Raw genomic sequence first — 27679 nt, forward strand, 5'->3', positions numbered from 1 at the left:
TTACATTTTGAGTGGATGGTGAGCGCGCAACGCCGAAATGGATGCCAATAAGATTCTGAATGGAAAGTTTACTTTTAAAAAGTTGCCAAATGGTTCCATTGACAAGACCGACGTTATCTGTGTGTTTTGTCATTGTGAACGGAGCTATCATCACAGCACGTCCAGTCTGAAATACCACTTGATGGCCAAGCACACAGCTTATACAAATTTTTTGCCCCCTTGTCAAAGCCAGGCGACAAAAGCACAAAGCAAGCCGATACACTTTTCCATGTTGATAAAATGAGAAAAAATAATGGGAGAAAAAAAAATTAAGGGACATTTAGAATAGATAAAAATGTGCGATTAATTGCAAATTAACTAGGACATTAATGCGATTAAATATTTTAATTGTTTGACAGCACTAATTATTATATTCATATTTTTCAAATGTATTGTGTTCCAAATCTGAATAGTGTGCAATGCAATGAATAAAGTACTTCACTAGTGTTCTTTTTGATTAATTATCTGTCAGATATTTGACTAAATTAAAATGAATTTGAAATGTCTGACACCATATAATCATTTTAGTTTACTCTACATTACAGGAAGTTTGGAGGTCCGGTTGGCTAATGGTAGAGATGAATGCTCTGGCAGAGTAGAGGTCCGTCATGGCAATGTGTGGCAAACAGTTTGTGACACAGACTGGACCCTGAGTAAAGCTGGGGTGGTGTGTGAGCAGCTGGAATGTGGAAATGCATTGAGCGCTCCTGGTGCTGCCCATTTTGGCCAAGGCAGTGGATCAGTAGTGGAGGCTAGCAATTCATGTTTTGACAATGTGACATCTCTTCAGCAATGCTCACTCAAAGGTTTCAGAGGATTAAGGTGTGGGCACGAACATGATGCTTCTGCTCTATGTGCAGGTAATAGCTTTTAATTTATGTGTTCGGTATTCTCTCATGCAGTTGGACAAATATGACATCACCAGCATTTGTTTCACAATGTATACCGTTTACACACTGTGAAACAGCTACCCTAAATGAATTACAAACAGATATAAAGTGCTAATTAGTTAGCTTAAGAGGAGCTGGTCAGTTTTGTTACCTTCAGACAGAGCGAGGTGAGCAGGTTTCCTCTTTCCAGTTTTTATGCTAAGCTAAGCTAACCAGCAGCTGGCTCTAGTTATGTTTACGTAACTAACGCTCAGCACAAAAGCAAATTAGCATATTTCAAAATTCAGAATGTAACTGTTGCTTTAATGTTTCATCTGCATTACAAAAGTGACATAAGATAAGTCATATTCCACATCATTATTTTTCTGTCAGTCCACCATTGTTTCCCTTCTTGCTGTTGAAATTACAACTGATATGATGGTGGGACAAAGAGTACTTTCAAAATGAAAATGTATGTGTATTAGTACATGCAAATGTAATTACAACAACATATATACTAAAATTCTATGTAAATACATGTCTCCAGGACTGTCCCATTTGGACTCACTTCATTTCTGTTTTCATATGCAGAACAGATACGGGCGGTCGGCGGCTCAGGTCAATGCTCTGGTAGAGTGGAGATCTTCTATAAAGGCCAGTGGGGAACTGTGTGTGATGATGAGTGGGGAATGAGCAATGCTGATGTGGTATGTAGACAGCTTGGCTGTGGTCATGCCGTTTCTGCTCCTATGAGTGCCCACTTCGGTAGAGGCACTGGCCCAATATGGCTGGATAATGTGGAATGTATTTATTATCTGTTTCAGGTGCGCTACAGAAGCCCCAAATCACTTTCAGTCCGGCTCCGGAGGTAAACTGGGGTGAAAGAGTTGAGATCACCTGCAGTGTAGTAACAGAGCACATGGGTGGGACATTCGTCCTTAAAAAGACTCAAGGATCATTTCAAATGGAAAAAATCTCAGAGAACGAAGCTGCAACATTTATCTTACCTAGAGCGGACTTCAGCCAAAGGGGGTCATACTTCTGTGAATATCAGAAGAAATTACCCAATCAAGTCATCTATTATCCTCAAGGAAATACTGCTGAGCTCTCTGTCAAAGGTATTGTGTGCTTGGTTTTCATCCAATTGAATGTAATTGTTGGAAATTTGACTGTCCAAGATTTCAAACAGGTTTTATGATCCATATAAATTTGTAAAAGTTGGTTTTCTATTCTGCAGTGAAATTGGAGAAGCCCAGCATCTCCCTGACATCTCCACATGCAATGGTGATCTACAGCCCTGACAAAATATCGGTCACCAAAGGCAGCAGCTTCTCCATCACATGCTCCATTCACTCTACATATCCGGGAGGTTTCTTCTATCTGACAAAGTCTAACAAGAGCACAGTTGCTTCATTGCCAGCATTTGGCCACTCTATCTTCTACATGGCCTACTTTGAATTCCCTGCGCTCGATTATACAAACCAAGGAGAGTATAACTGTGTCTACGGGCTTAACATTTCCTCAATGTCCTTCTGTTCTCTTCCCTCCAAGTCACTTCAAGTCACTGTAATTGGTAAGACCCAAAGAGTCTACTACTACTACATTATCTTTTAACCCCTACAGCAACTTCATCCTCTTCAGTGGTCTCAGGACTAGTGGGTGGGCTGGTGGTGTTGGTACTCGTGCTGGTTATAGGTTACCTGGTCTGGAGAAGAAGAAGGCAAGGTGCTGGTAAGTGGCACACTTCTTATTTTACAAATTTAGCCCGATGCCCCCTTTGTTTTACGGTTATATAATGTGTTTAGATTGTTTAAAGCTGCACCAAGTAATATTGTATATTATCAATGAAAAAAAAAAATGTAATTATAATATGAAATTTGCAGCTTGTCTTGACACACCCACTAATAATTATCACTTGACTGTGCAGTTCAACCGCAACTTTACTGTTTTGATTCACATAGTGTCATTTTTGTCGGCAAAAAAAAAAAAAAAAAAAAACAGATTACCTTAGCAACTACTTTGTGAACATAGTGGAACATTTTGCCGCAAAAGGTGATAATATGTTCGTGTTGGGTTTACAGATTGTTTCTGCTGACTCCAAGAGGTTCATCATGAAAAAAACAACAATATGTAACTGATAATTATCATAAAAGTTTGCATTTCCCCTCAGCACGAAGAAGTGTTTTAACATCTTTCAGCTCATTGTTTCGGATTTTCCGGCCCGCGACTGTTTCGGTTCAGTCTTTGAGCTGCAGCACACAGCTGTTTTCATTCAAAAAGCTCTAATAAACCTAGTGAGCATGAGCTGCCCAGCACCACAGCAGACAGGCAATGTTAGGGACTAGCTGGTGAACATAGTGAAGCATTAAGCAGCTAAAGAACCAGATATTTTTCAGAGTTATTGAGCTAAACATACCTAAAGGGATAGTGAACTATCACTGTAAGCACCAAATTAATGCTAATGTTGCTCGGAGGGGCTTATGGAATATGTCAATGTTGTGTCCACAGCTTGTTGGGCTGCCTCCCAAGTGGCCAAACAGTTAATGCAGGTTTATAAATGACAGACTTAGTTTCTCTAGATTTCCCCTGTATTTGATTCAGCTTAAACTATTCAGTTATTGTACTACTTTTTAGGTACCATTGTTCAGTTTAGTAACAGGTTTGGAGGAGCAATAAAGCAGGACGTGGATGAAAGGAGTAATGGAGCATTTGATGGAAGGTAGTAAAAAAGGAGAACGTAGCTGATGTTATTTAGCAAGATATATAAGTTTTATTTATTACATCAAACAACTTAAAATACATCCTTCTGATTGCATTTGTCACCCTCCTTATCTCCCTCAGAATCCACAATACCCAAGTGAATGAGAATGCACAGAGTAGCAGCCCGGAACACAACAATGCTGATGTTGATAACTCTGTTGAGAGGGTCCCTGAAGACCTGGCTGGGAGAGTGTGTTATGAGCTTCAACCACTCGTTCTCTCGTGATAACAAAAGGCTTCAAGGAATCACCTGTCCGTCACTAAATTCAAAGAGTAACATAACACCAGGGTGAAAAATAGAGCTGGGCAATATATTGATATTATATCGATATCGTGATATGAGGCTAGATATCGTCTTAGATTTTGGTTATCTGAATGAAGCTGAACTTCATTCCTGCAGCCAATAACAACAACAACTTCTAACTCAAGCGTGCACACATACACACAAACACAGACTTGGTTAAACACATTTGCACTCAGAGAGGTGACAAGTGAGGATGAAATGATTTTCAGTTGAACAAAATTTAGAGTGACAAAATTGCTTGAAATGCCCTTGTCAGCGTGCATCGTTGGGAATTGGGTGTGTTTTTGGTCGTGTGAGTAAGTGTGTAGCAATGAACGTGTGTTCGGCTTTAAAGCTTTCCTGTCGATATGTAAGGACATTAGCTCAGTTTCACCCCGGCAATAAAAGAGACTTGGCTTGATATCTGCTGAAAATGTGTGTATGGTATACTATGTGCGCGTATCATATGATCGACTGTATTTGCATGCCTAAATATTAAGTATGTGCTTGTGTATCTGTAGAGTGTGTGTTTATGTTAACGAGCGTGGGCGAGAGAGCAAGAGAGCGAGTGCGAGTGAGTGACTGAGTGAGTGAGTGAGCGAGTGAGTCAGCGTGTGTGTGTGTGTGTGTGTGTGTGTGTGTGTGTGTGTGTGTGTGTGTGTGTGTGTGTGTGTGTGTGTGTGTGTGTGTAATGCGAGCCTCTTTGTGACACAGCAGTTGGCAGATAGAGGGGACTAAGTTACCCAAGCTCCCTTGGGGCATCCACATTGTGGTGGGCTGTCTGGGGCAACGCAGTGGTATGTATAGGTGTGTGTGTGTGTGTGTGTGTGTGTGTGTGTGTGTGTGAGTGTGTGTGTCCTGGCAAGGAAACATGATGGTTCAGGGATGACAGGAAAGGAAGATGAAATTTGGGGTATGAAAGAGAGAGATGAGAAGGACGAAAGAACAGAAACACAATGTGTCAACTATAAAATAGGAACACATAACAATGTGTTGAGATTAAGACAGAACAGTACATTAACAAATTAGAAAATCTTCTAGAGCTGAGAAACAGACTGTCCTGTACACTGCACCAACAGTTTAAAATAATTGATATGAAAGTGAATTCAAGTTAAAAAAAAAAAGTAGTATAAAACTTCCTATTATTAAATTTCTATTCTCCTCCCAAAAAAATATTTTTCTCTGCATAGTTGCTATTGCTGTATGTTTTTGACATAAAACTCAAAGGGGTATTTACTGACTTAATTTGAAGACTTTGAGAAAAGTCTCTGTACTGGACTGGATCCCAATCAGCATAGCATCTCCTCTAAAATGCTTTAAAATATATTTGGCGTACTGATTAAAAGAGAAATGCAGAATCGGTCTATTCTGCCTTACATGTTTTCTATCTACTAAGGTGTTTTGTTTGTATAGCTGCTTATGAGCTTAAGAAATGTGTACTTGTGCATGTAACCAATTTACTTTATTGTATACATTGCATTCTTTGTATGCATATCTGAACTGTTTCAAGAAAACCAAAACTTGCATTTTTGAAAGAATACCATATTAGAAAAGTTAACTGCCTGTAAAAATGGATTTTGAAAAAGCTAGACTGATCCATATTCAGCCCTGTCTCCTAAAAAAAAAAATGACATTCCCAAACTAAATTGCATTCCCAATGTTTTGACGGAAGCGCAATTTTACTCAGATTACATTTGTTATCACAAATGTATTTCTTATCAAAGTCAGCATTCATAGTCCCATGTAGGGACAAGGTCGAGGTGGATGGGTGGGTCAAACAAACACGGGAATTTCACTTTCGTTTCCTGTGTGAAATCAGAATTTCTTGTTGACTTTTTTCCAACTTGATTATGCAAGTTTAGTTACTTAACAAACATATGCTACTCATTTTAACACAACCACAATGTTTTCCTGAACCCAATCACATAGTTTTGTTCCAATTCATAATGATAACCACGTGTTTGAAAACTGTGACCGTTTCTCAACGTGCGCCTATCACTGGTAGGAGGAAGTGTTGACACAAATGTAATCCGGGAGATTCCCTCGAAACTTAATTGAGAATGCAATTTAGTTGTATAAGAAATTAACTTTTAGGAGACAGGGTTGCAATATTTGTAATATTAACAATGGGTTAAATGACTAATTATAATGTGAAAGAGGTTGCTCGTAGTGACAAACCCAAAGACAAATATCACCTGACAGATTAGTCCGGTGGTCCGAAACACAACTCTAAATTCTATTGCTGCTCGGTTTCTGGTGTGTAAATAGGAATCTGTTTGCTAACTCATTCCTAATAACAACTTTATATGATCAGTCAATGTAGTGTTTTCAACTGTCCCCAAGAGCCCAACAAAAAATACCTCTTTAAAGTCATCTTTTGATAATTTGTTTTTCATAAAAGTACATTTGATGGAAATGCTGCTTTGAGGCAATACTGACTTAGACTTGATATTATAGGCTGAACACAGCAGCAGCTGCTGAATGTGACCAAACAGATGGCACAGGTAGCGCACACACACACACACGCACGCACGCACACGCACACGCACACACGATCCACTCGCCTGATGTGAAGCATTAGATATGCACACCCACCTGTCGGTGTAATATACGAATGAACAAGGAGGAGATTTAATGGCTGTTTTACGTACCCATTATCTTACTTTCTCTCCATCCTCTTGCCCAGCCTCGTTCTCTCTCCATCTCCCCTCACTGCCAGCTCCATTCAGCCCAAGCCAGTTGTTTGAATGAGAGGAGCAGACCACCCTGGGGAGAAATGGGGGGGGAGATCACATTACTCACAAAAATGTAGAGGGCCTACAAAAGGACCATGAGACATCGGGGTGAGAGAGAGAGGGCGGCAGAGAGGGGCAGAAATCGGAGAGCACATGAAAGAGTGCATTAGTGAGGGGGGAGGGAGAGATTGATTGGGCTGGAGAGATGAGGGAACGGATAAAGAGTGGTGGAGGTGAGACACTTTCTTTTTTATTATAATGATCTACATGTTTGCATTCAGCATTGTATGCATTTACACCTGCTTACTGCATTTCAAGCTATTCTTCAATCTGTTTTAGTCTGGGCTTGATCTCTTCTTCTTACTGTATTGCTTTTTTGTATTTTGGTTTAAATATTTACATTACAAAAGGGAAAATACAGTTGTATACAAACTGGGGCTGTTTTTTGTGGTTTTGGTCATCATTCCTCTCAGTAATAATTGTCCTCATTAAATTATTTGCTGAGATCTAGGAATGTTGCGAACATACGTAACATTTAATTTGCTTTTCCAACAATATCCACTCTTATAGGAACCAAAGCATGGTAAAACTGTACAGTTTAATATAATATATAATATGTATAATTGAGCAATAAAGGCATTGCTGACTTGAAGCATGAGAGTGATATTGGTCTTTGGTGGAGTTCTGCACACTCCAACAGTCCTTCTAGATTTTTGGGTGTTGTTGGCAGTATATTAGTTTGTATTTCTAGCGCTTTCATGTAGTTAGCGTCTGTACATCACACAGTTTGTCTTTAGATAAGTTTGCATTAAGTCATTCAAAGTGTTTTGACTTACCAGGGCTGAAGGTGCCACTGCTGGCAAGCATTTAGTCAGACATGAGCAAAAGATGGCCGCCTAAGCAGAGCTCATGAATACAGGAAGTGGCCAATTAGAATGTACCAAGTGCCCCCAACATCATGGGGGTGATTTTGATTGATTGATTAATTGCAAAGGTTTTATACTGATAGAATTTTTTTCCTGTTTTGTGTTATTTGTAGTTTGGGTGGTAGTGTTTGTCTTTCTGTTACTCTTTTGTCTCAAAAATGGTCTGATCATCCATTATTTGTGTTCAGTACTTTTGGTAAATAAAACTTTTAAATGACTCCTCGTGCTTTTCAGCCCGATCTCTTAACTAGACCCGCAATTTCTGGACTTTATATGACCACCCTCCACCCAAGGTACAATACAGCAATAAAACACAGCTCTTGGTTGTGGCCCCCAAGGCGCTGCTCCAGAAGATTGGAGATCTCATCCTGGATGTTGATGGGTGCGCCATCTGTCCATCCTCTGAGGTCCGCAACCTTGGTGTAATCCTGGACTCCACCCTCTCTTTCATACTCACATCAAATCCATCACCAAATCCATCTTCTTTTTATCTCAAAAACATCTCCAGACTCCGGCCATCACTCTCTGACTCCATGGCAGAAACCCTCATACAAGCTTCCATTACCTCCTGTTTGGACTACTACAATGGAGTCCTGTCTGGGGTCCCCAGCAGAACCCTAGACAGTATGTCCAAAACTCTGCCGCCAGGGTCCTCACCCACACCAAGACGTGGCAGCACATCACCCCCAACCCTCATCCACCTTCACTGGCTCCCAATTAAGTCCCTCATCAAATATAAAATCCTCCTTCTCACCTACAAATCCCTCCATGCCCTGGCCCCACAGTACCTCTCCGACCTCCTCCATCCATACACCCCAGCCCGAAACCTGCAGTCCTCAGACGCTGGGCTGCTCTCCATTCCCCATACCAGACTCTGTACCTTTGGAGACAGAGCCTTTAGTGTTGCAGTCCCATCCCTCTGGAACACCCTCCCTGCAGATATGTGAAATGCTAAATACATGGACATTTCAAAAAAAGAACTCCTGAAACACCATCTGTTTACCACAGCCTACAACCTCCTTTGGCTTAGCTACTGTAATTCTGTAAAGTGTCCCTGGATTTCATGAAAGGCGCTATATAAATAAAAGTTATGTTATTATTATTATTATTATTATTATTATTATTATTATTATTACTGTAATACCTGTACTGTGTACCTGTACCTTCCTGTACTGGAAAAAACAGCTAACATAATCCAGGCAGCAATCACATTTGTCATTTTTAGGCACCCCTCAAACATTTTTGCCGTGTTCACTGATCCCGGCATAACAAATAGAAACGATGGCCAAAACTACGAAAATAAGAGAATGCTCGTTTAAGTCAGCACGGGCACGAATGTTCAAATCCTGCAAACCGCTTACCACACTGATCGCTATCTAGAGTGTCTATTCAAGTTAATGTATACCTGTTGACTCAGCAAGACAGATACATACTATTAATCTGTTAACTATGCTGTAGGACTCAGCAACATCATTGTAGATGTGAAACAGTAGCTAAATGGAGGCTGATGGCTTAAGGCCTTCATCTCATTAAAGCAAGTCAAAAGGTAGTGATTCATACACATAAGGTCATATGTAGCTTTTTCACACAACTGATGTCATCTTCTCTTTCGCATCCGCGCTGCGTCAAGGAGAGATACTGCAGGTCTTTAGTTCCAGCTGGTGTCAGACTCTACAATCAGCACTGCTCCCAGATCACATAGACAAAACACACACACACAAACACCATGACTGACAAACTGTGCAATAAAAAATGTGGCTGTGCAATACTGTAAATACATTTTACTTTTTACTATTTATTCTCTTTACTTATATTTATTTAATGTTTGTTTATCTGTGTCTTGTACTTTCCCCCCTATCCATTGCTGCTGCAACAGTGTGAATTTCCCCATTGTGGGACTGATAAAGGATTTTGAATCTTGAATCTTGAATCATTCACAGAAGTAACTGCATCCTTTACTGAAGCTGCAGTTTCCAACAAATGTCCTTAGGAGGCGCTGTGTGTCAGGGCTTTGGGATTTATCTGCAGTGTAGCTCTTCCTATCGCCTTCATTGACATTTAATGATAATTATAACTAGGGTCACACCGGGGGCAGATGCACACACACACACACACACACACACACACACACACACTGCCTGGTTAAAAACATGAAGACATTAGCGGTAACTTGATGCTGAGTGAGTATTGATCTACTCTCAGGGGGCTTAGAGAGTGAGAGAACACTAGACAGCACTTTATCACAGCACTTGACCATCTAGGCTGTGTGTGTGTGTGTGTGTGTGTGTGTGTGTGTGTGTGTGTGTGTGTGTGTGTGTCTTTGTGTTAGAGGGAGGATGATGGAGATTTAACTAAACACTTTTTTTGCATAGAGACTTTGTAGAAAACAAGAATAGAAACCTAACCTGTCAAACCTGTCTTTGAAATCCAGTCTCCTTTTGTTCATTTTAAACTTCACTCATTACTAAAAAGCAAACTTTGTTTTTGCTTCCTTTTTCCTTCCATCCATTCATCCTTCCATCCTTCCTTCCTTCCTACACCATCTCTACCAATATCCTCCTGTGAGGTCCTGACTGACACATTCAATCTGCATCTATAACATTATAAAGACCAGACTGAGCAGTAATCAGGCCTCTGTGTGTGTGTGTGTGTGTGTGTGTGTGTGTGTGTGTGTGTGTGTGTGTGTGTGTGTGTGTGTGTGTGTGCGTGTGTGTGTGTGTGTGTGTGTGTGTGTGTGTTTATTCTTGTTTAACTACATTCGTGGGTCCAAAAACCGGGAATACAGTATACGTGTGGGATCTGGACTGCTTTGTGCGGCCAAAATGCTGGACCCTACAACTTTAAAGGGCTGTTTGAGGGTTAAGACTTGGTTTTAGGATTAGGGTTAGAATTAGGTTATCGTTAGGGTGAGGGTTAAGGTTAGGAATTTAGTTGTGAAAGGGGCTAGGGAATGCATTATGTCAATGACGGGTCCCCACAAAGATAGTGAGACATACGTGTGTGTGTGTGTGTGTGTGTGTGTGTGTGTGTGTGTGTGTGTGTGTGTGTGTGTGTGTGTGTGTGTGTGTGTGTGTGTGTGTGTGTGAGACCAGTAGGGATTTCATGATTATGATTGCTGAGGACACGTGCTGCTCAAATTCTTCAATGATTGCCTCCAAACGGAACAGAAATGCCAAACAAAACAATAAAGCCTTCGAGAGAGAGAGAGAAATGACAACATCAGACTTGGTCTGTTTCTTGAAGCTATCCAGACCACAATAACATGAGCAAAAAGTGACCAAAAGGGACCTGAAAACAGGGAGCAGATGGAAAAAACAACCACATAAAAGTGCACACGTGTGTTTCCATGCGTGTGTTCTTGTATCTATACATTACTCTACACTGTACACTGCACTCTTTTAGGCTGTACTTGTGGTGTGCTAGTCCCGTATTATTACATTTTATGCTTGTTTTCATCATTCTGTCACATACAGCTTTATCCAGTCATCTATCTATATTTGAAAATCGTTCCTCATCACACACACGCGCGCACACACACACACACACACACACACACACACACACACACACACACACACACACACACACACACACACACACACACACACACACACTCCTTAGAAGCCAAGCCAAGTCAAACAACATAGGTGCTGGTCCAGACAGACAGTTACTGTATGTTATCTGTCTCAAACCTTCAGGCCATTGGCACATCTCCCTGTTTATCTCTTGTATTCTTTCTGATTGTCTCTTAACTTGATATCTGCTTACTGTTTTGGCTTCAGTTCAGAGCCATGTTGTCACTGATCACCAGGAGATGGCCTGCCTTTGATCTCTCCATCGTGATTTATTCATTTTCACCGTCTTTGTCTCTCACACTTATGATTAATGAGTAGCACACTCACAAAAAGTACAGTACAAACAAATAGCTTTGTTATGCTTTTTAGTTTAGTTAAACTCTGTTATGTTAAATGTGATTGATTGTCTTTTTAATGTTTTGAGACAATAAGTAATTTCCACACGGTTACAAAAACAATCCATAGTGCTTTGAAATTCTTCAGATTAATGTGTTTATTTCATCTGATTAGTAGAAAAACAGGACTTTCAGTAAAAAAAACAGCTGACGTATTCTACTCAGTGGCTCCTTGGTGCTCTCTGGTCAACATTGAATGATTGATCGTTCAAAGGGGATTTTGAGAAAGTAAGAAAAAAGTGCAATATGCTGGGTTGGCGTCATTCCTTTGAGCTAAAGTAATGGTTTATACAGGAAGAATGATGATTTGTAGAGAGAGAAGTAAAAAATAAAAATAAAAATAAAACAGCTATGAAGGTTTTTATTCCAAAATGTGAAATCTGCCAGATCATTGCTCAGTTGCAAGTTAGCACACTTAGGGATCAATTTTAATTTGATAACTATGAACCCCATAAGCACGCCTATTATAAAATGGCGCATTTATGCCAAGAAGCTAAATTCTACATTATTGAATAACATTTGGGATAAAGGTATGAAAACAACTCAATTCTAAATGTCAAACCTAAGAAAGTACACTTTGCCTAATTAAATTTATTGATGAGTAATCACCTAAGCTGACACTCTTTCCCTATTGACAGACATATAAAGTTAGAAATTTATCTTGGATAATCGGGAAACAAAATATCCCCTCATTACCAAATTTGAGCAAATGTTGAGTCAGCCAGTGCCTGATCTCCAACCTTCATTAGCCCTGAGAAAACTGGGCTCAGAAACACTCATTATGTAAAACATGCAGAGGAATACAAATTGAATGAGAGACACCATTTTCTCCCTATTTCCTCTTTTCCCTCAGTGTTTTCTTCTCTCAATCCTTTTTTCTCTCTTTTAATTTGGCCCCTCTGTTTGTTTTTCTTCATTCTTTCATTAGTTGTAAAAACATAGCAGGAATTCCAGCTGCAATACCACTGAGATTCAGTATCAGTGTGGGGATTCTGAGTGTGAGTATGTCAGCGGCAAAGAGAGAGAGAGAGAGAGAGAGAGAGAGAGAGAGAGAGAGAGAGAGAGAGAGAGAGATGGCAGTACACTAGAGACAAGAGGCATTGCCTCATAATGATTCATCACTGTGCTATGTTTGCATGTAGGCAGATGTATCAGCCACACAGGGGCATTATGGGAATACTGAAGATTCCTAATGAAGACAATGGGACTGGCTGAGAGCTGCATTTCTGTTTATTAGTTTGGTTATAGCTGGATTATAGCCATGAAAGCCATGTTACTGCAGACACACATATAGTATAGTATGTTATACTGTATACTGTATATACAGTATATATAGTTAGGGGACTCACAAGGTCTAGACTAAAATAAGAACGGTCAAAATCAAAACAGCGAGGCTGAATAATCCAGACTTTAAGTTCCTATTATGGGGTTAACCTCCAAAAACACTGGATCCTACATGTCCAATAATACAACAGCATCTTTTATTAGACCCGTTGTGGCTTCTAAATGTCTTTCAAACCATAGCCCTCCAGTCTCTCGAGTTTGTTAATGCAGGCTAAAGATTAAAGTAAAGCACAAGCTGAGATAACCTGAATGACATCAGGGTTATGTTTGCTAACTTTAGAAAACACTTTTAGAACCACAGAGACATCATACATCTGTTTTCTATACACTGTACTCCTCATGACGAGTAAACTGAACTTAATGTGTACAGTCAGTGGAATGCCCCTTTAAGGTGGACTATACCAAAAAGAGAACAGGGAAAGCCTGCATGATGACTGACAACACTCAGGTTAGCATTTCATTGGTCACTGACATGTCAAAACGTAACAGAGACAGACCCAAGATTTACCCCACTATATTGAAATCTGTAAAAACATAAACTAAATATTTAAAAGTAACAAATAATATATAAATGTTAATGTATATGAAAACATGTACAGTAATGAAAAATGTTGGTGCACTCTGCAGTAAAGCAAGATGTTTATCTGGGTTGTCTTATCCTCACTGACAATTCAGCTGGAAGGATTTTTGCACACTCACGAAAATACGGAAAGACCATTTCTGTGAAAGCGTATTTGATAGTGTGTACAGGTGTTTTCCTATCGAGGTCGAAAAATGAAAGTATTCCATGGTCATAATCTAGCTGCACTCTGACCGTTTGGGGAAATGAATGTATAGGTAGGCCTACAGATTTCACATAATCCTCTGGAGTAAGTTCACGCAGAATGTCAGTGCAACTACCCTGTAGATGGCCCAGATCTTTCCAGAGGTTTTTGGTTTGGTTTTTGCAGCCACACCAACAGCCCAAAAATCTCCCCCCACCACCACATCCCAGCTGTGTTTTCCAGACCTAAAGCCTTCAGAGCCAAAAACCTCTGAGTTGTATAGCCTTTCTGGGTTTTCAGGAAGGGCCTGACTCTTGTCGCTCATTGTTGAACGAGTCATGTGTTCTGATATAGTCCACATTGAGCCGCCAGTGTTGGGGTCCAGAGTTACAGGAGCTTCAGAGAAAAACAAATAGAAACAAAAGGGAAATGTATTGAGATGGTTTATTAAAGGAGACCTAATATGATTTTCTGTATTTTCTGTCATATGTATAACGTTACAATGTCAGATGTAAATATTACACATGGCCAAAGCTTAAAATAATGAGGTAAACATAAAAGAAATTCATGTGAGCAAAAACCTCCGATTTCCTACTGTTCCAAACACTCTGGTTTCACAGCTATAAAGCTTTATCTACTCTCGTCTTCATATAATATCACACCGAGCCGGGTTTCTATATGGTCATCTGCTCCAGGCAGGCACGCTACGGCAGTGTTGACATTACATAACCTGCCCCATGTAGCTACATGCTAAGTCAGGGAAAGCTGTAATCTTGGTTGCAGATGTTAATTTCTCCCCAATTTCGGATCACATTCCTGCTGAAGCAAGTTGTGTAATATTTGGTTTAGAAGCCTTTATTTGTGGTTTTTCACAGTATAAAGTCTCACTATATACTTTGTTGCAATCAGTCTCCAGCTGCAACGGACTGTACAGAGGCAGCTGCAGCAAGGCCCAGACCAAGTGTTTTTGAACATCATAACATGTAAACATCTTCAAGTAGAAACACAAAATACAAGTATCAACCTGAAAATGGTATATAATAGGGTTCCTTTAAAGTAAAGGTAAAAGTTGTACTGAAGGCATTACAGTGTATTCATAGAACAACCTGGTGATGTTTTGGTGATAAGGTTCATCAGTTACTTGTACTGTACATGCCACTGCAGATTTAAATGTTAACATATGGCGAGGCAGAAGCACTTTGCTTACTGTATTGGATTATGTTCTTCATCTTCTTCCAGACTGTGAACTGCAGGTTCCCCAGGTGTTTGGCCTCATCGATCAGGGCTTCTGATGGAGTCTCTGGGTCTGGCAGGTTGCATTGAGATCTATAGGAATATTAAGCAGCCACAGTCAAATATTTTTTAAATACCCCAAATTAGTAGAAATTTTGTTTGGTGCAAAGCCTTAAAGTTATAATCCTTTAAGATTTTTATCAAATCCAACCCATTTTTCTCTATTAGTGAAAGCTGGTATTTATTTTTCTCTAGACGTATTTACACTCATTAGTATCCACTCTAGTAATTCCACTTTTCCAAATTTGTGTTAACTTCCCCAGCTTAGATCAATCTCCCTTTCCTCTAAACTTTTGAATGGGATGCATCCAGGACTCTCCCCCCACGGTGAATGAGACCGTCCCAAACTACCATCAGCCCTGACCATCATTCAGCTGTGATTTGATAGGTGTACAGTATGCGACTTACCGCAACATAGTGTCTTTGACATTCTGTCGAATAAAGACAAAACAGGATAGTAAATCAAAACCTATAATTATTTAAAATTTTCAATATTAATTATTAGTTATAAATTAACACAGGTAATCACTGAGTACCAGCATGAATGAGAAGTCCTCAGCCTTCATCTCGCTCTCTATGGTTTGGATTTTGTCTGTGAGCGAGGAGATCTCTGCGGTCAAATTAACCATCCGGATGTTCATTGCTTCACTCTTGAGCGTGACCTCGTTTCTCACTGCATCGATCCTCGCAGCCTCCTCTGCTCGCAGGAACTGGTAAAGCTTCTGAAACTCCTCTTTGATTGTCCTCTCCGTTTTCTGAGCCTGGAGCTGAGGAGAAAACACCTTTGTGATGGAAATCGACGACACATGTTGCCTTCTGCCTCTATAACCATGACAGTATATCTGTGACTTACCTTGATGTGGCTGGCCATTTTATCACAGGTGAGTTTTTGTGCTTTAAATGACCCCAGTTTGGTTTTTAAATGCAACACCTTAAGCTTCAGTTTAGCCTGCAAATAAAGCTGCATGTTAAATACATAGCAAGCAGGGGATTATTTACACAACACCTACACTTGCCTGTATGAGCAACATGAAGAATTATTTTTAAAATTATTTTAACTACCAACTACAAAATCTCTCTCAGTTGTTTTTATTAAAATATATATTTTCTTACCCTACAGGGTTCTGCCGCTTCGTTGATGGGGGCGCAGTTGTGTTTCTTATGTTTTTGTGCATCCCTACAAATCACACAGATGAGCTGTTGATCATCCTGACAGAAGAGCTTGAGTTTTTCACTGTGCAGACTGCAGATCTCCTTAGATTTAGCTCTCTGACTCTTCTTCTCTTGTCTCAAAGTGTCAGACAGGTTTCTCAGTGCCAGATTACGTGGAGGCTGAGCCATTGGAAATATTTCCTTACAGACCGGGCATGTCCGGAGTCCGCTCTGTCTCCACCACTCCTGAAGACAGTGCTTACAGAAGCTGTGACCGCACAACAAGACGAGAGGATCCTTAAAAATATCACAGCACACAGGGCAAGTGCAATCCACCTCAGACGGTGATACGTTGGCTGCCATTCTGATCGGACAGCTAACTTACTTTCACTTTCACAGATTCACTCGTATTTGCTCAGCCAGAGCTCAGGTTCAGTACTTTAGGTTCCAGGAGCTTTTAATAAACATACCTAAATCCCCTGTTACAAGCCCTATTTGCTGGATTGTCTTAGTTTATTTTGTTTTCTAATACTTTCCCGCGAAGCAGTTTTAGGTGCTGACTTCTCGTCACTTCTTCCTGTTTTCTGTATAACAAGGGAGGAGTCTCTCCAGTTGTGTCCTGCCCTGTGCAAACAGAAACACATTCATCAAGAATAAGGAAAGAAATTATTCCTGTTTATCCGATTGGTTTCTATTTCACAAAATGGCAAACCTACTGTAGATTATACAACCTGTACACCTCACTATTGTAAGGGAAGAGTAACATTAAGATTAAGATAACAAGTGCCAACACCAATCGAGTGGTGGAAAATAACTAAGTACATTTACTCAAGTTCAATTATAAAGGAATATGTAGCTACTTTACTTGCCTGTGTTAAAACGAGATCTGCAATCCACCTTAAATCACCAACACACTTTCACAATATACCTTGATTGGTGATTTTCTGTAAGTATGATAATAGTTTTAAGGATCAACTAACATCGTAGGCCTATATGATTTACCATTACGAGAGATTTCCAGTCCAGGCCCCACTGATTTTAGGTGAAAGAAGAACTTTAACTTCACAAAACATATGAGATCTAGTGTTGAAGGCTTTCCGGTGATTATAGAATTATTACTTCCCAGAAATATATCACTGTTTTCCCAGGATTCCACCTGTCAATTGCCACTAATCAGCCCTATAGCTCATCTGTTCTGCATATATGAAAAGCAGCATGGTTTAGATTTACAGTTTCCTTCTACTCCTCTGTTATCTAAACATATGTTTTGCCACACAGCTTTATTGTTAACTGCCATTTTGGCATGATAAAAAAAAAATTAGAAGAAATCATTGCAGGTGAAAAGTTGATCCAGTTTACTGCAATCACAGCAATCATGGTTGTAGTATATCTATGACAGTTGCCTGGTAGTGGCAATGAGGTCTGGAGAGGGTGTTTTCTTCAGAATATACATAGTCAGCAGTTTATGAACACAAAAAAAAATAGGATCAAGCTGGTATTTATCTAAGAAAATGGGACCTCAATTCCTGGTATTCAACCCTTATGATATCTCATCAATGGTGAGAGTGGATGGGGGCATTAACGTCAACTATCCTGCAGGAGCAGATGGGAACATTCTTATATACACATATAATAACACAAAATGCATATAACCTTATTACTCTAATGCACACACATTCACATTAAAGCACACACATGCGCTACACACGTCAAAGTCCCAGCAGTGAAAATCACAAGTGATTTGCCCCTTGACCGCTGCAGCAATAGCTATCAAAGGCTAACTATTTTAACATGACAGCACACACACCAACATTTGGCCATCTGGTGTGGTATACTCTTTACCTTCTCTCTCTTTTTCCTTTTCTCACACAAACTTGAAAGGAGAAAACCTAATCAATCTGTCTGGCACTGTTCAGACTGTGTTCTCTCCTTTTCAGTCTCCTCTAACAGCACAACATGAGGGGTAAGAAGGTGAGAAGAAACAAAAAACAATTTAAATATCTTTTTTTTTGGGCTGCTCCAACTATGTGACATATCACAGATAAGGTTTGTGTGTTGGTGTGTAAAAACCTCAGTATTCAGGTTGTATATCAAACTGATAGTCTATAAGTATATATATATATATATATATATATATATATATATATATATATATATATATATCAAACTGATAGTCTATAAGTATATATATATATATATATATATATATATATATATATATATATATATATATATATATATATAGGAAGTACTCAGACCTGCAAATGTTACTTAAGTATATACGTATAATCAGTGAAATGCACAAAATACATTAATGCTCACATTTGTGAAGCTGGAAACAATTAAATAGATATTTGCCAATACATTTTTTATCAATTGATTAATCGACTAAGGGTTTCAACTGTACTTTTCATGTTTTGTGTGCAAAAGTAATTAAAGTTTTTATTTTTATTTTTGTGTAGTACAGTAATATAAGTATAAAGTGGCATGATATTAAAATACTTATGTAAAGGACAAGTACCTTAAATTTGTATTTGTACTTGAGTCAATCTACTTAGTTACATTTTACCACTACGAGCTCAGTTACATAACTTCATGCTCATGTCACTTCACAGACTTTTCCCACTTACCTCTCCTACACTGGTGTGATTATTAGGGCTGGGGATAGTAGTGTGGGCGTGGATTCATGTGAGTCTGTTCCTATACTTAAATATTATGTCCATAACCATAAAACATTCAATCCACATAAAGCCAAATGTTCTGGATCTGGCCACAGTAGCCTCCCCAGGGTGGTGCAGTAAAACCGCCCTGAGCTGCCATTAGGTGGGAGCTGGAAGAAATACGGGACAGAGGCTGGGACCGAATGAGAGCCAGAGCACAGCTGATGGTAAACTAATTTTGTTGACCTGATATACCCCCCCCACACACACACACACACACACACACACACACTCAGTATGTGTTGTGTTCACACACACACACACAGTGCATGTCTATGTGGAACACACATACTGTTCTGTATCGTCATGCTTCCACTCAAGTGAGGAGTCTCTTAGGACGTTGAATGTGGGACAAAATCACACTCTCGTTCTCTTTCTCTCTCCCTCTTTCCATCTCTTCCCTCAACTGCTCTCACAAACTTGATCACCATCTCAGCGAGTAAGGCATATGCTCCATCATTTGCCTTGAGGGACAAAAGAGTGGGAAGGAATTCAGCGAGACATTGTAGCACTTCTCTTCAGACTCTTGGAGAGAGAAGTGCTGTGTTTGTGTGTGTTAACAGCGTTCAGCTGCACAGCTTTCCTGTCTGTAACACAGAAGAAACTCTATACAAGTCTAAATCTGGACTTGATATTCAATGTACACAATTGTAAATGGAGAGAAGAAAACATCAGTCATGTTCTTTACATGATAAATAGCTGCAATTATGTCTGAAAGGGGTTGTATGTTAATGCTAGAAATCATTTTGTAAAGGCGTATGTCAAGCCTTTAAATTTTAAAGCCTTAATTTGAAATTGCCACATGAAGGTAATAGAAGCATGTGATACTAAAACCACTGTCTGCCTATCTGATGCCCGAGAGCAATTTTCTATCTCTCTGAGGAATAAAGGGATACATTGCAGTGATTACAGGAGACCACACACAAAAAAAGAAAGAAAAAAACATGCAGAAAATAATTTATATTTAGCGTTAACTTTCTTTTACTGTGTTATGTTTGTCTCTATCTGTCACCGGACACTAATAAAGAGTCAGCAAAAAAAGTTTTAAGTGTAACTGGAGTGGCAGCTCCTCGGCAGGACATTACAGGAATTTACGATGTGTTAAATGTTTCCTTTGTTCCTCCCTGTGGCAGCTCACTCCAGCAATTAGGGAAGGCAGCGGCCTGCAATGAGATCATTATCCCTCCCTTTCTATCTCAAACATCATTTCCATGCAGAATTATTTGATTGATTGATAGATTGATTTATTGATTGATTTATACTTCCAACTGTAAGTCATAATTGAATCAGCGCTATTTTAACGTGTTTATAAAAAATAACCCTTGCATCTTCACCATCTTAATTGACTGAATAGATTAAATATCACTTTCGTATTTCTTTTTTATTACATTACATGTCATTTAGCTGACACTTTTATCCAAAGCGACTTACAATTGCTACATATGTCAGAGGTTGCACGCCTCTGGAGCAACTAGGGGTTAAGTGTCTTGCTCAGGGACACATTGGTTGATGTATCACAGCGGGAATCGAACCCGAACAGCGCCATCGCCACCCCCTTTTAATATTGTGATCAAATCTGAAACCCAACTGTGGCACCAAAGTCTAAAATTCTGTGCACTCCGCCCCTGAAATAAACCCCATGCGCCATTCCATTTGGCAAACCAATTTGGGATGGAGGGTGGGGGCAGGAAAGGGAGAGGTATAGGTTAGCTGTAGTAATAATCATAAATCACCTCTGAAATGCTGCCATGTCACATGCCAGACTGCGCCACTAATGACCAAGCCCATCTTTCACCGGGTATTTTTATCTGAGTGCCCTGACACTCGACTTCTGGAAGCGTCCTCTCGTTTTACGTCGTCAGCACCTTGGCCCGGCCTGAGCACAAGTTCCTCACATATCTATAAATACCAGCCAGCTCTGTGACTTGGCAAAGGGACCCACAGTCCATGCCACTAAACATCTTGGGGCTTAGCCCCCCACCCCTCCCACCCCAGCATCACCCACTGGAGAACAGCTGGCTAAAAAAAATAGATCCATCTGCCACTGCCTTCAAATTCCAAAGTGGTTTCAGTTCAATTAAACCTGTTGAAATTGACTTACTAAAAGTAGCAAACAGCGCATTGGTTCAGTTAAAGACCACCAGTAGGATTCATTTCTAACACTGCAGGTGTAGTTGAAGCATCAACATAGATTAGTGCTTGTTGACTCATGTATATACCCAGCAGAATTGCACAAACACCTGTACATGCTTACTTTGTGCAGAATGTTCTGCCAAGTTTTTTAAGCTTGCTGGCATGTGGCACTAGAGACTGCAGGTCAGTGACAGCTTCCTGCTATTTCGGGCTCTGTCACAGCTTGAGGTTTTAATTTATTCTGCCAGAATGTGTCAATCACAGAGCAGCAGGGTTCAGGCCTGAGTCTGCTGCAGGAGGAAGAGGGAGAAGCCACAGCGGGTAGATCCTTAAAGAGTCAAGCAGGACTAAAAACAAACCAATATTATGAAGGAAAGTATCTGCTTGAAATTTCCCCAACCTTTTCTTTTTGACCATGTCCATATAATGTATGTATTAAATATATTCAGTCAACAGAAGCATTTTCAGATAATTTTACATGTTTGCTGTCTGCGTTCAACAGCAAGAACATTTTACTTTCAAAAGGGAAGCAAGTGAGAGATCATGAACCTTTTTTCTGCACTATTGAGTCCAATGGCTAAGTTGGGGCATTTACATGAAAGTTAGCGTGGCTAGTCCAAACAGCATTCCAGAATGGGAGAAAGACGTGCTCTGGTTAATTGGCATTTCTTTAAACCAATCACAATCGTCTTGGGCAATGCTAAGCACCGGATGGAGCCACGGTGCCGCTGCAAAATAGCCTTGTGAAGGAACTTGTCTTGGTGGAACATGTGTACGTTCAAAGGTTGTTTTAATCGTGCACCAGAAAAGTCAGATTGGACAGATAGTCTAGCTAGCTGTCTGGATTTACCCTGCAGAGATCTGAGGAGCAGTCAACCATAGTCCTCTTAAATCGACTGCAGTTTAAAATTACAACACAAAGTAAGTACATGAAAGGGGGCTGAAAGCAGCACCTTACCCAAGCCGCAGCTTCACTCCACTGTCAGTGGATAGACAGAATGCTTTCAGGCACAGTACTGTGTGTGTATGCTATGTTCTTGCATGAGGCCCAATGAGACATGAAGGTTGCAGATATCTGCAGCCCTACCAACCAACCAACAGAAGGGTTTAGGCCATTTACTCCAAACCGGACACAGACACGGACAGTGGACGCAGTTCTTCTTCTACTACATTGAGTTTCTGCACAGACAATAGATGGATGTGTTTTCAGATGTGCAGTCTGTGCGTACAGTCCGTCATGCCGACCCTCAAGGCCACGCCATACATTACATTTATATTTATTCAAATGAGACTGAATGTTGAACGTTGCAATCGTCAGTGGGCGAAAACCCTAGCTCAGTGTGATGAGTGTGAGCTGAGTGTTAACAGTGTGTTCCCAGTCTTGGTTTGGACATGGAGTTAGTCAAAGCATGTGTTGCTCGAAGATGGACTTCATCTTACCTTAGCTTTATGTAACGAATCCAGACAAGCATCTAGGGCCAGTTGACCTGACTGGTTTGATGAAGACCGTCTCATCGTGAATGAATACAGTGATTATTATTCTCTCTCTCTCTCTTAGCGTCAGGCTACTGTTCGCTATGCCAGTGCCTGTCCACAGGCCATGCCAGGGGTTTGAATCTGACCCTCCCAATGCAGTGCCAAAAAACACACGCGGACACATCAGTCATCATGTGATGTCATGCCTACTACACATGGCATCATATGACTTTGCAGTGCTTATGTAAGAAATGACTAAAAAGCTCAGTGTCACCTCGCAGGATTACAAACCAGGACTCAATGAACTGCTGTTTCCTCCATAATTTCACTCCTCTCAGGGTCCAAAGGCAGATGAGCAATGCTAAGTGATTCTATGTTTTGGAAGGCACAGACAACTGATGTTGTCCTGCCGTAAGGGGCATCAGATCAGAAAACTCTTGTATGTTTCGGTCTAGAGGGCATAGAACAAACAACGTAATTTTGTTGTTTAATTTGGAGAGCTTGTTGCTTAATGCCATGGTGGGTGCCAGATCCTCACCCAGCCTCGGCTTTCTGAATTGTCTTGCTCCAATAAGTGATGACATAGTGAAAAGAGATACACCCAAGGTTGAGTCAAGCCACTAATGTGTGTGTGTGTGTGTGTGTGTGTGTGTGACATCACTGATACATGTTTTCCTGCAGCCTGCAGTCGGAATAATCTCCAGCACCCAATTAAACAGTCGAGAGAAAAAAGAAATGAATGGTTAGAGAAATAAAAGAATGAAAGGAGTGAGGGTAAACACTGAGGTAAGAAAATGAATATCCCAGCCTCCTTTTCTCTTTGATCCCTCTTTTTCATTTTTGCTTTGCCAGTACATCAGAGGCTTTTTCTTTCTCTCTGGGTCTGCCAGCTGATGTGGCAGCCAATGCCACAAATAACTTTTTTTTTTGTTTCAGTGATTGTGTGTGTTATGCCAGGGAAACTTTGCTCTTTTCATTCTACCAAGCAGCCTTTTGAATCGTATAAACAAATTGCATTTGTGTGCATGAGAAGGACAGAGCAGGGGAAAAAAATGTAAGATGCATTTGCCTGTGCGTGTTTGTGTGTGTGGATGTCAGCAGGATCTCGAAACCAACAATCAGGGATCAGTCAGTGAGGCTGCTGACATCATCATCCCAAATACATGACAGCATGGTAAAAGAGCGCTGATCCGAGGCCAGCGGGATCCAACATTCACAGAATCCATAAGCCATAACAAACATTACATTTTTCAAATAAACTACACTCCTTGGCCAAATTTGTCATCTTTCTGGGGCCACCATGGAACAGCGCTATTTGACTTTACTCTCACAAGATTTATTTGAGCCATATTAATTATTTTGTTTTGTTCACCCAGCATGTTTTCTGGCTTTTAATGCCACAATTGTTCTCCATTTTTCTGTCTATAACTTATACGGATTAACCAGCACCATGTTTTCCTCTGCATGTCTGCTTGTTTCCGTAGTGTGGCTATATCATGTCTGCTATGATATGTGTATTACTGTAAATTTTAGTATTAGCACTATTTTCAAATGACTGTTTTATGTTTTAAGTGCATTAAGTCGTCATTTGAACTCAGAGGCTGTGTATGTCTGCATCCTCCACAGTAGGCCAGTACAGTAGAAATGTAATGTGTGTGTCCCCTGTGTTGAACAGTCAGTTCACCCAAATTACAAAGTCTGATTGTTAAATGTGATCAGCTGTTGTTTGTCTGTCTGTTGTTTATTAGGCATCCACCTTTCCTGGTAACCTTGAATTTTTACGGGTTTACATGAAATAAACTAGTAAAAAGCACAAGCATTTCTGTTAAAGCATTAGCTTTGTTGTCTACAGTGTTGTCTCAAACCTAATGTGTTATAAATTATTTTGTTTTAATTTTTTTCTATATTCATCCCATTTATTCTTAAATAACAGTTAACCTATAAATCTTGCCCTGTGACTATTATTATAATATTTACAATTATAAAAAAAATAGCAATAAATAATAATAGATAATTTGACAATTTTATGCCAAACAAAAATGTATTGGATGGAAGTAAATGCATACACAGCAGGGTTGCACCACTAGAATTATAAGCTATTCCTGGCATTTTGGAGAAAGCTTTGAAATAACATGAAGACAATTTGGGAAATAAAGTGGGCGTATAAATAAAATCGAAAATGTGCGGGAAAAGATTGAATGACTATGGGGGTGGGGGACGAGGCACTCGATGACCTCAGTATTCCTAAAAATCCTGTCTACGTCTAATGATTGACAGATTTTGTAATGTTTTTAGTCAACTGACCTGTTAATGTTCAAAAGCATAGGCATTTTCCAGAAGCATTAAAAGGAAGAAAAAAAACTTGCTTGATTGAAATACTAAAAACGTTATATTGATAAAAGTAGGCTACATAAATAAGCAGATAGGAGCAGTAGATAGAAACATAGATAGATAGACAGCTAGATAGATAGATAGATAGACAGACAGACAGACAGACAGACAGACAGACAGACAGACAGACAGACAGACAGACAAATAGATAGATAGATAGATAGATAGATAGATAGATAGATAGATAGATAGACAGACAGATAGATAGATAGATAGATAGATAGATAGATAGATAGATAGATAGATAGATAGATAGATAGATAGATAGATAGATAGATAGGCTGGTCAGTGGGTACGTGTTGTTTTTGCTCTGTAGGGATAAATAAAACTGTGAGCATGTCATTTGGGCCAAACTATTAATAAGAATGTCATTTTGGTATCCCCCCCTTCCCCCTGAACCCCATAAGTCCTTTGGACTCTTGCCCAATAGGTGGACGCATGCGCAGCGGCATGGTTTTCAATAATGAAGTTGAGTCTAATGTCTCTGTACAGCCTGGTGCTCAAACTTGGACTCGGACTGAAAATAATGGTGTTTACCGCAGAGGCGAGCCGTCCGGTCACCGAACCCGAGATCCGTGACTCCGGTTTGAGTTTGTAAAGTTGTTAAATCGAGTCTAATTAACTTATCGGGCTTGTTGTTGGACTCTTGCGGGTAATGGCCAGCAGTGGCTGAAGTGTTTTGATCCAGTCAGTGACAGCCTGCAAACAGCAGGGAGAGCTGTGCGGCGACCACACTGCATTAGATTATGAGCAGATCTCAGAAGTGAAGGAAATCTGGGAGCTGGTTTCTTGCTGGGACGAAAGTAATTTCAACACAGGTATGTTGACTTCGTTTGTTTCTTAACAGGCAGTCACAGTTCTGTGGTTTTACTCTGACAGACATCAGGTCAGTGACAGTTTAGGTTGCTGCGGTCCGAGGACGATAACTCGATAACTGTCAAATTGACTGATTCTGTCTGATTCATTTAGCCTAATGATATCTTAAATAATAGACGAAGCATTAAGGCATGATTCCTGTTCAAATAATGACAATAATAATAATAATATTTTTTTTTTAAATGATTCATCAACACTCATTTTCAGAATTGACAATAATGACTATATCATCAATTTATTTGCGTAAACAGTTTTAGGCAATTGCGCAGGGATGGGGTCCAAACTTTATCCCATCCCCGGGACTTCGGCACGTTAAAGCCCTTTAAATGTCATCCACCTATTGATTTTTTTTGTTTTTTTTTGTTTACATATTTATACAAACCTTATTTAACAGTAAATAACTTGAATTTAATTAATTGAAGCCCCATCCCTGTAAAACTGGCGTTACATGAAGTTTTTCTTTTATAATTTGATAAAAAAAACAGAAAAAAAAGAGCTTTAATCTGATGGTGATTTGCCATATGATGATCTTTGACTGCAGGTCAATGTGGTTTCTACTTCTTTTTATCCAGATTTTATCACACATGAAGGAATTTAGTGTTTCCTCGGTGCTTTGCAGCATCCCTACGTGTGTTCACCACTTTTCTCCCCATCTCTCCTCTCATCCCACGTGGAGTTTGTGTTTATATTTGATATGTAGGAAATGGGAATCTTATACCACGGCCGGGTTCTCAGGGCTTGAATGGCCCCTGGCCATTGGCCTGCCCCTAACAACATGACAAGTTTCGCGCCGACTCAAAATCTGATAGGTCTACTGCGCCGTAATCCATACAGATTAGATTTCACATTAAGGACTCATGCTTAACCAATGCGCATTAATGCGCAAGAGATGGATGGACGGGATTTGGTTTGTGGAGATTTTGGAAATAATAAAGTCCTATAGCCTACACATAGAGGCTGAGAACAAATCATTTTTCTGGCCTTTCATAAAAAAAAAAAAATCAAATAGCCTAAAAGTTTGGGTATTAAGAATAAAGCCCCGGAAACTGCCCTTTATTTTGAAATAGCCGGTTTTGTATTATGTTAAGGAAAATACAACGTAATATTGACGTCTTCTGTCCTTTAAAATATATCAAAATGTTTTTAAAAATTACAATCATGAATTTTTGGGTCCCAGTAAATGTCTGTCCTTTAAATGTTATATTTCATATGCATTTCTTTTTGTCATTCTTTAATTTTATTTTAAATTTTGCAGTGCAATTATAGTTGTATTATATCTCGTTTAATAAATTCGATGTAAGACTATTGAAAAACACTTCCATAGCATTTTAACCTGAAGCTTAAAGGGGTGCAACATTTAAACAATTTAATCGTAATTAAATTAAGTATTGTGTGCCACTAAGAAGGAAAACAGCTTCACACCCTTACAAGGCAATTACCCTCATTGTTATTATTTGACTTTGTCTTAAAAATATAAGGCAATATAACAATGTCATAATATAACTTAATTTGTCCCCTTAAGACATTTTTTTTTTTTTTTTTTTTTTTTTTTTTTCTACGTTTGGTAAAAATATACGATCCACTCAAAACATAATTATTATGATACCTGCACAATTATTCACACTAATAAATGATGTGTGTGTCCCCAGTATACTGCTGCTGAAAATAGTGAGTGTGGCCTATTTAAACTCAGACATACAGATGTAAGAGAAAAGAAGCGGGTCTGCATCTTTGGTCTAAATAATACATTCAATTCAGTAACTGGCTTTTAATTATTTATTTTTAAGTAGCCTATCGGCAAAAAATCAATTTGTGGGTAAAACGATTGCTTAGTCAATAAAGTTGGAGTCATATGTGACTTTTCACTACAACCTCTCCAGCCAGAGGGGTCTGCGGTTTGTTCAACATTCTCTTCTCTTCAGCTTTTGTAGCGTGAAATTACCGCAGT

General features: G+C 39.6%; 3 protein-coding genes and 1 long non-coding RNA gene across 7 annotated transcripts in view; 2 read left to right on the forward strand and 2 right to left on the reverse strand.

Annotated features, from left to right (window-relative positions):
- Window positions 1-1291: 1291 nt before the first annotated feature.
- On the reverse strand, window positions 1292-7606 carry LOC114573702 (uncharacterized). Of its 2 annotated transcripts, XR_003694925.1 has the most exons (4): window positions 7523-7606; window positions 6603-6717; window positions 1916-1949; window positions 1292-1805 (listed from the first exon to the last, which is right to left on the reverse strand). It is a non-coding gene; the product is annotated as an uncharacterized LOC114573702 (long non-coding RNA). The 2 variants fall into 2 exon arrangements; XR_003694926.1 differs by lacking the exons at window positions 1292-1805; window positions 1916-1949 and adding an exon at window positions 3718-3928.
- Window positions 1726-3914, forward strand: LOC114573701 (uncharacterized). The gene is made up of 5 exons (XM_028606007.1): window positions 1726-2026; window positions 2146-2481; window positions 2532-2639; window positions 3543-3627; window positions 3750-3914. The coding sequence occupies exons 1-5, from the start codon at window positions 1828-1830 to the stop codon at window positions 3892-3894; spliced, it is 873 nt and encodes a 290-aa protein (XP_028461808.1). The 5' UTR covers window positions 1726-1827; the 3' UTR covers window positions 3895-3914.
- A 5188-nt stretch (window positions 7607-12794) lies between the features above and the next one.
- Window positions 12795-22493, reverse strand: LOC114573183 (zinc-binding protein A33). Its single transcript, XM_028605183.1, has 7 exons — window positions 22429-22493; window positions 16097-16759; window positions 15837-15932; window positions 15520-15750; window positions 15392-15414; window positions 14898-15016; window positions 12795-14086 (listed from the first exon to the last, which is right to left on the reverse strand). Exons 2-7 carry the CDS (start codon window positions 16496-16498, stop codon window positions 13779-13781), a joined length of 1179 nt encoding a protein of 392 aa, XP_028460984.1. The 5' UTR covers window positions 16499-16759; window positions 22429-22493; the 3' UTR covers window positions 12795-13778.
- A 2820-nt stretch (window positions 22494-25313) lies between these two features.
- Window positions 25314-27679, forward strand: part of eya4 (EYA transcriptional coactivator and phosphatase 4) — a 46271-nt gene continuing 43905 nt past the window's right edge. For all 3 annotated transcript variants that reach the window (XM_028605142.1, XM_028605141.1, XM_028605148.1), the window contains exon 1: window positions 25314-25673. The gene's annotated coding sequence lies outside the window, so the exon portion shown is untranslated. The remainder of the gene's footprint in view (window positions 25674-27679) is intronic.

The sequence above is a fragment of the Perca flavescens genome, chromosome 18 (genome assembly GCF_004354835.1).
Source record: "Perca flavescens isolate YP-PL-M2 chromosome 18, PFLA_1.0, whole genome shotgun sequence".
Classification (NCBI taxonomy): domain Eukaryota; kingdom Metazoa; phylum Chordata; class Actinopteri; order Perciformes; family Percidae; genus Perca; species Perca flavescens.

What these genes read in the sequence shown, in the direction of transcription:
- LOC114573701 (XM_028606007.1), top strand. Translation starts at nt 1,828, where the DNA reads ATGGGTGGGACATTCGTCCTTAAAAAGACTCAAGGATCATTTCAAATG. An exon ending in ACTTCAAGTCACTGTAATTG is followed by an intron (nt 2,482 to 2,531) that starts GTAAGACCCAAA and finishes TAACCCCTACAG; the next exon opens with CAACTTCATCCTCTTCAGTG. An exon ending in AATGGAGCATTTGATGGAAG is followed by an intron (nt 3,628 to 3,749) that starts GTAGTAAAAAAG and finishes TATCTCCCTCAG; the next exon opens with AATCCACAATACCCAAGTGA.
- LOC114573183 (XM_028605183.1), bottom strand. Translation starts at nt 16,498, where the DNA reads ATGGCAGCCAACGTATCACCGTCTGAGGTGGATTGCACTTGCCCTGTG. An exon ending in AGGACTTCTCATTCATGCTG is followed by an intron (nt 15,415 to 15,519) that starts GTACTCAGTGAT and finishes TTTATTCGACAG; the next exon opens with AATGTCAAAGACACTATGTT. An exon ending in GAAGAACATAATCCAATACA is followed by an intron (nt 14,087 to 14,897) that starts GTAAGCAAAGTG and finishes TTTTCTCTGAAG; the next exon opens with CTCCTGTAACTCTGGACCCC.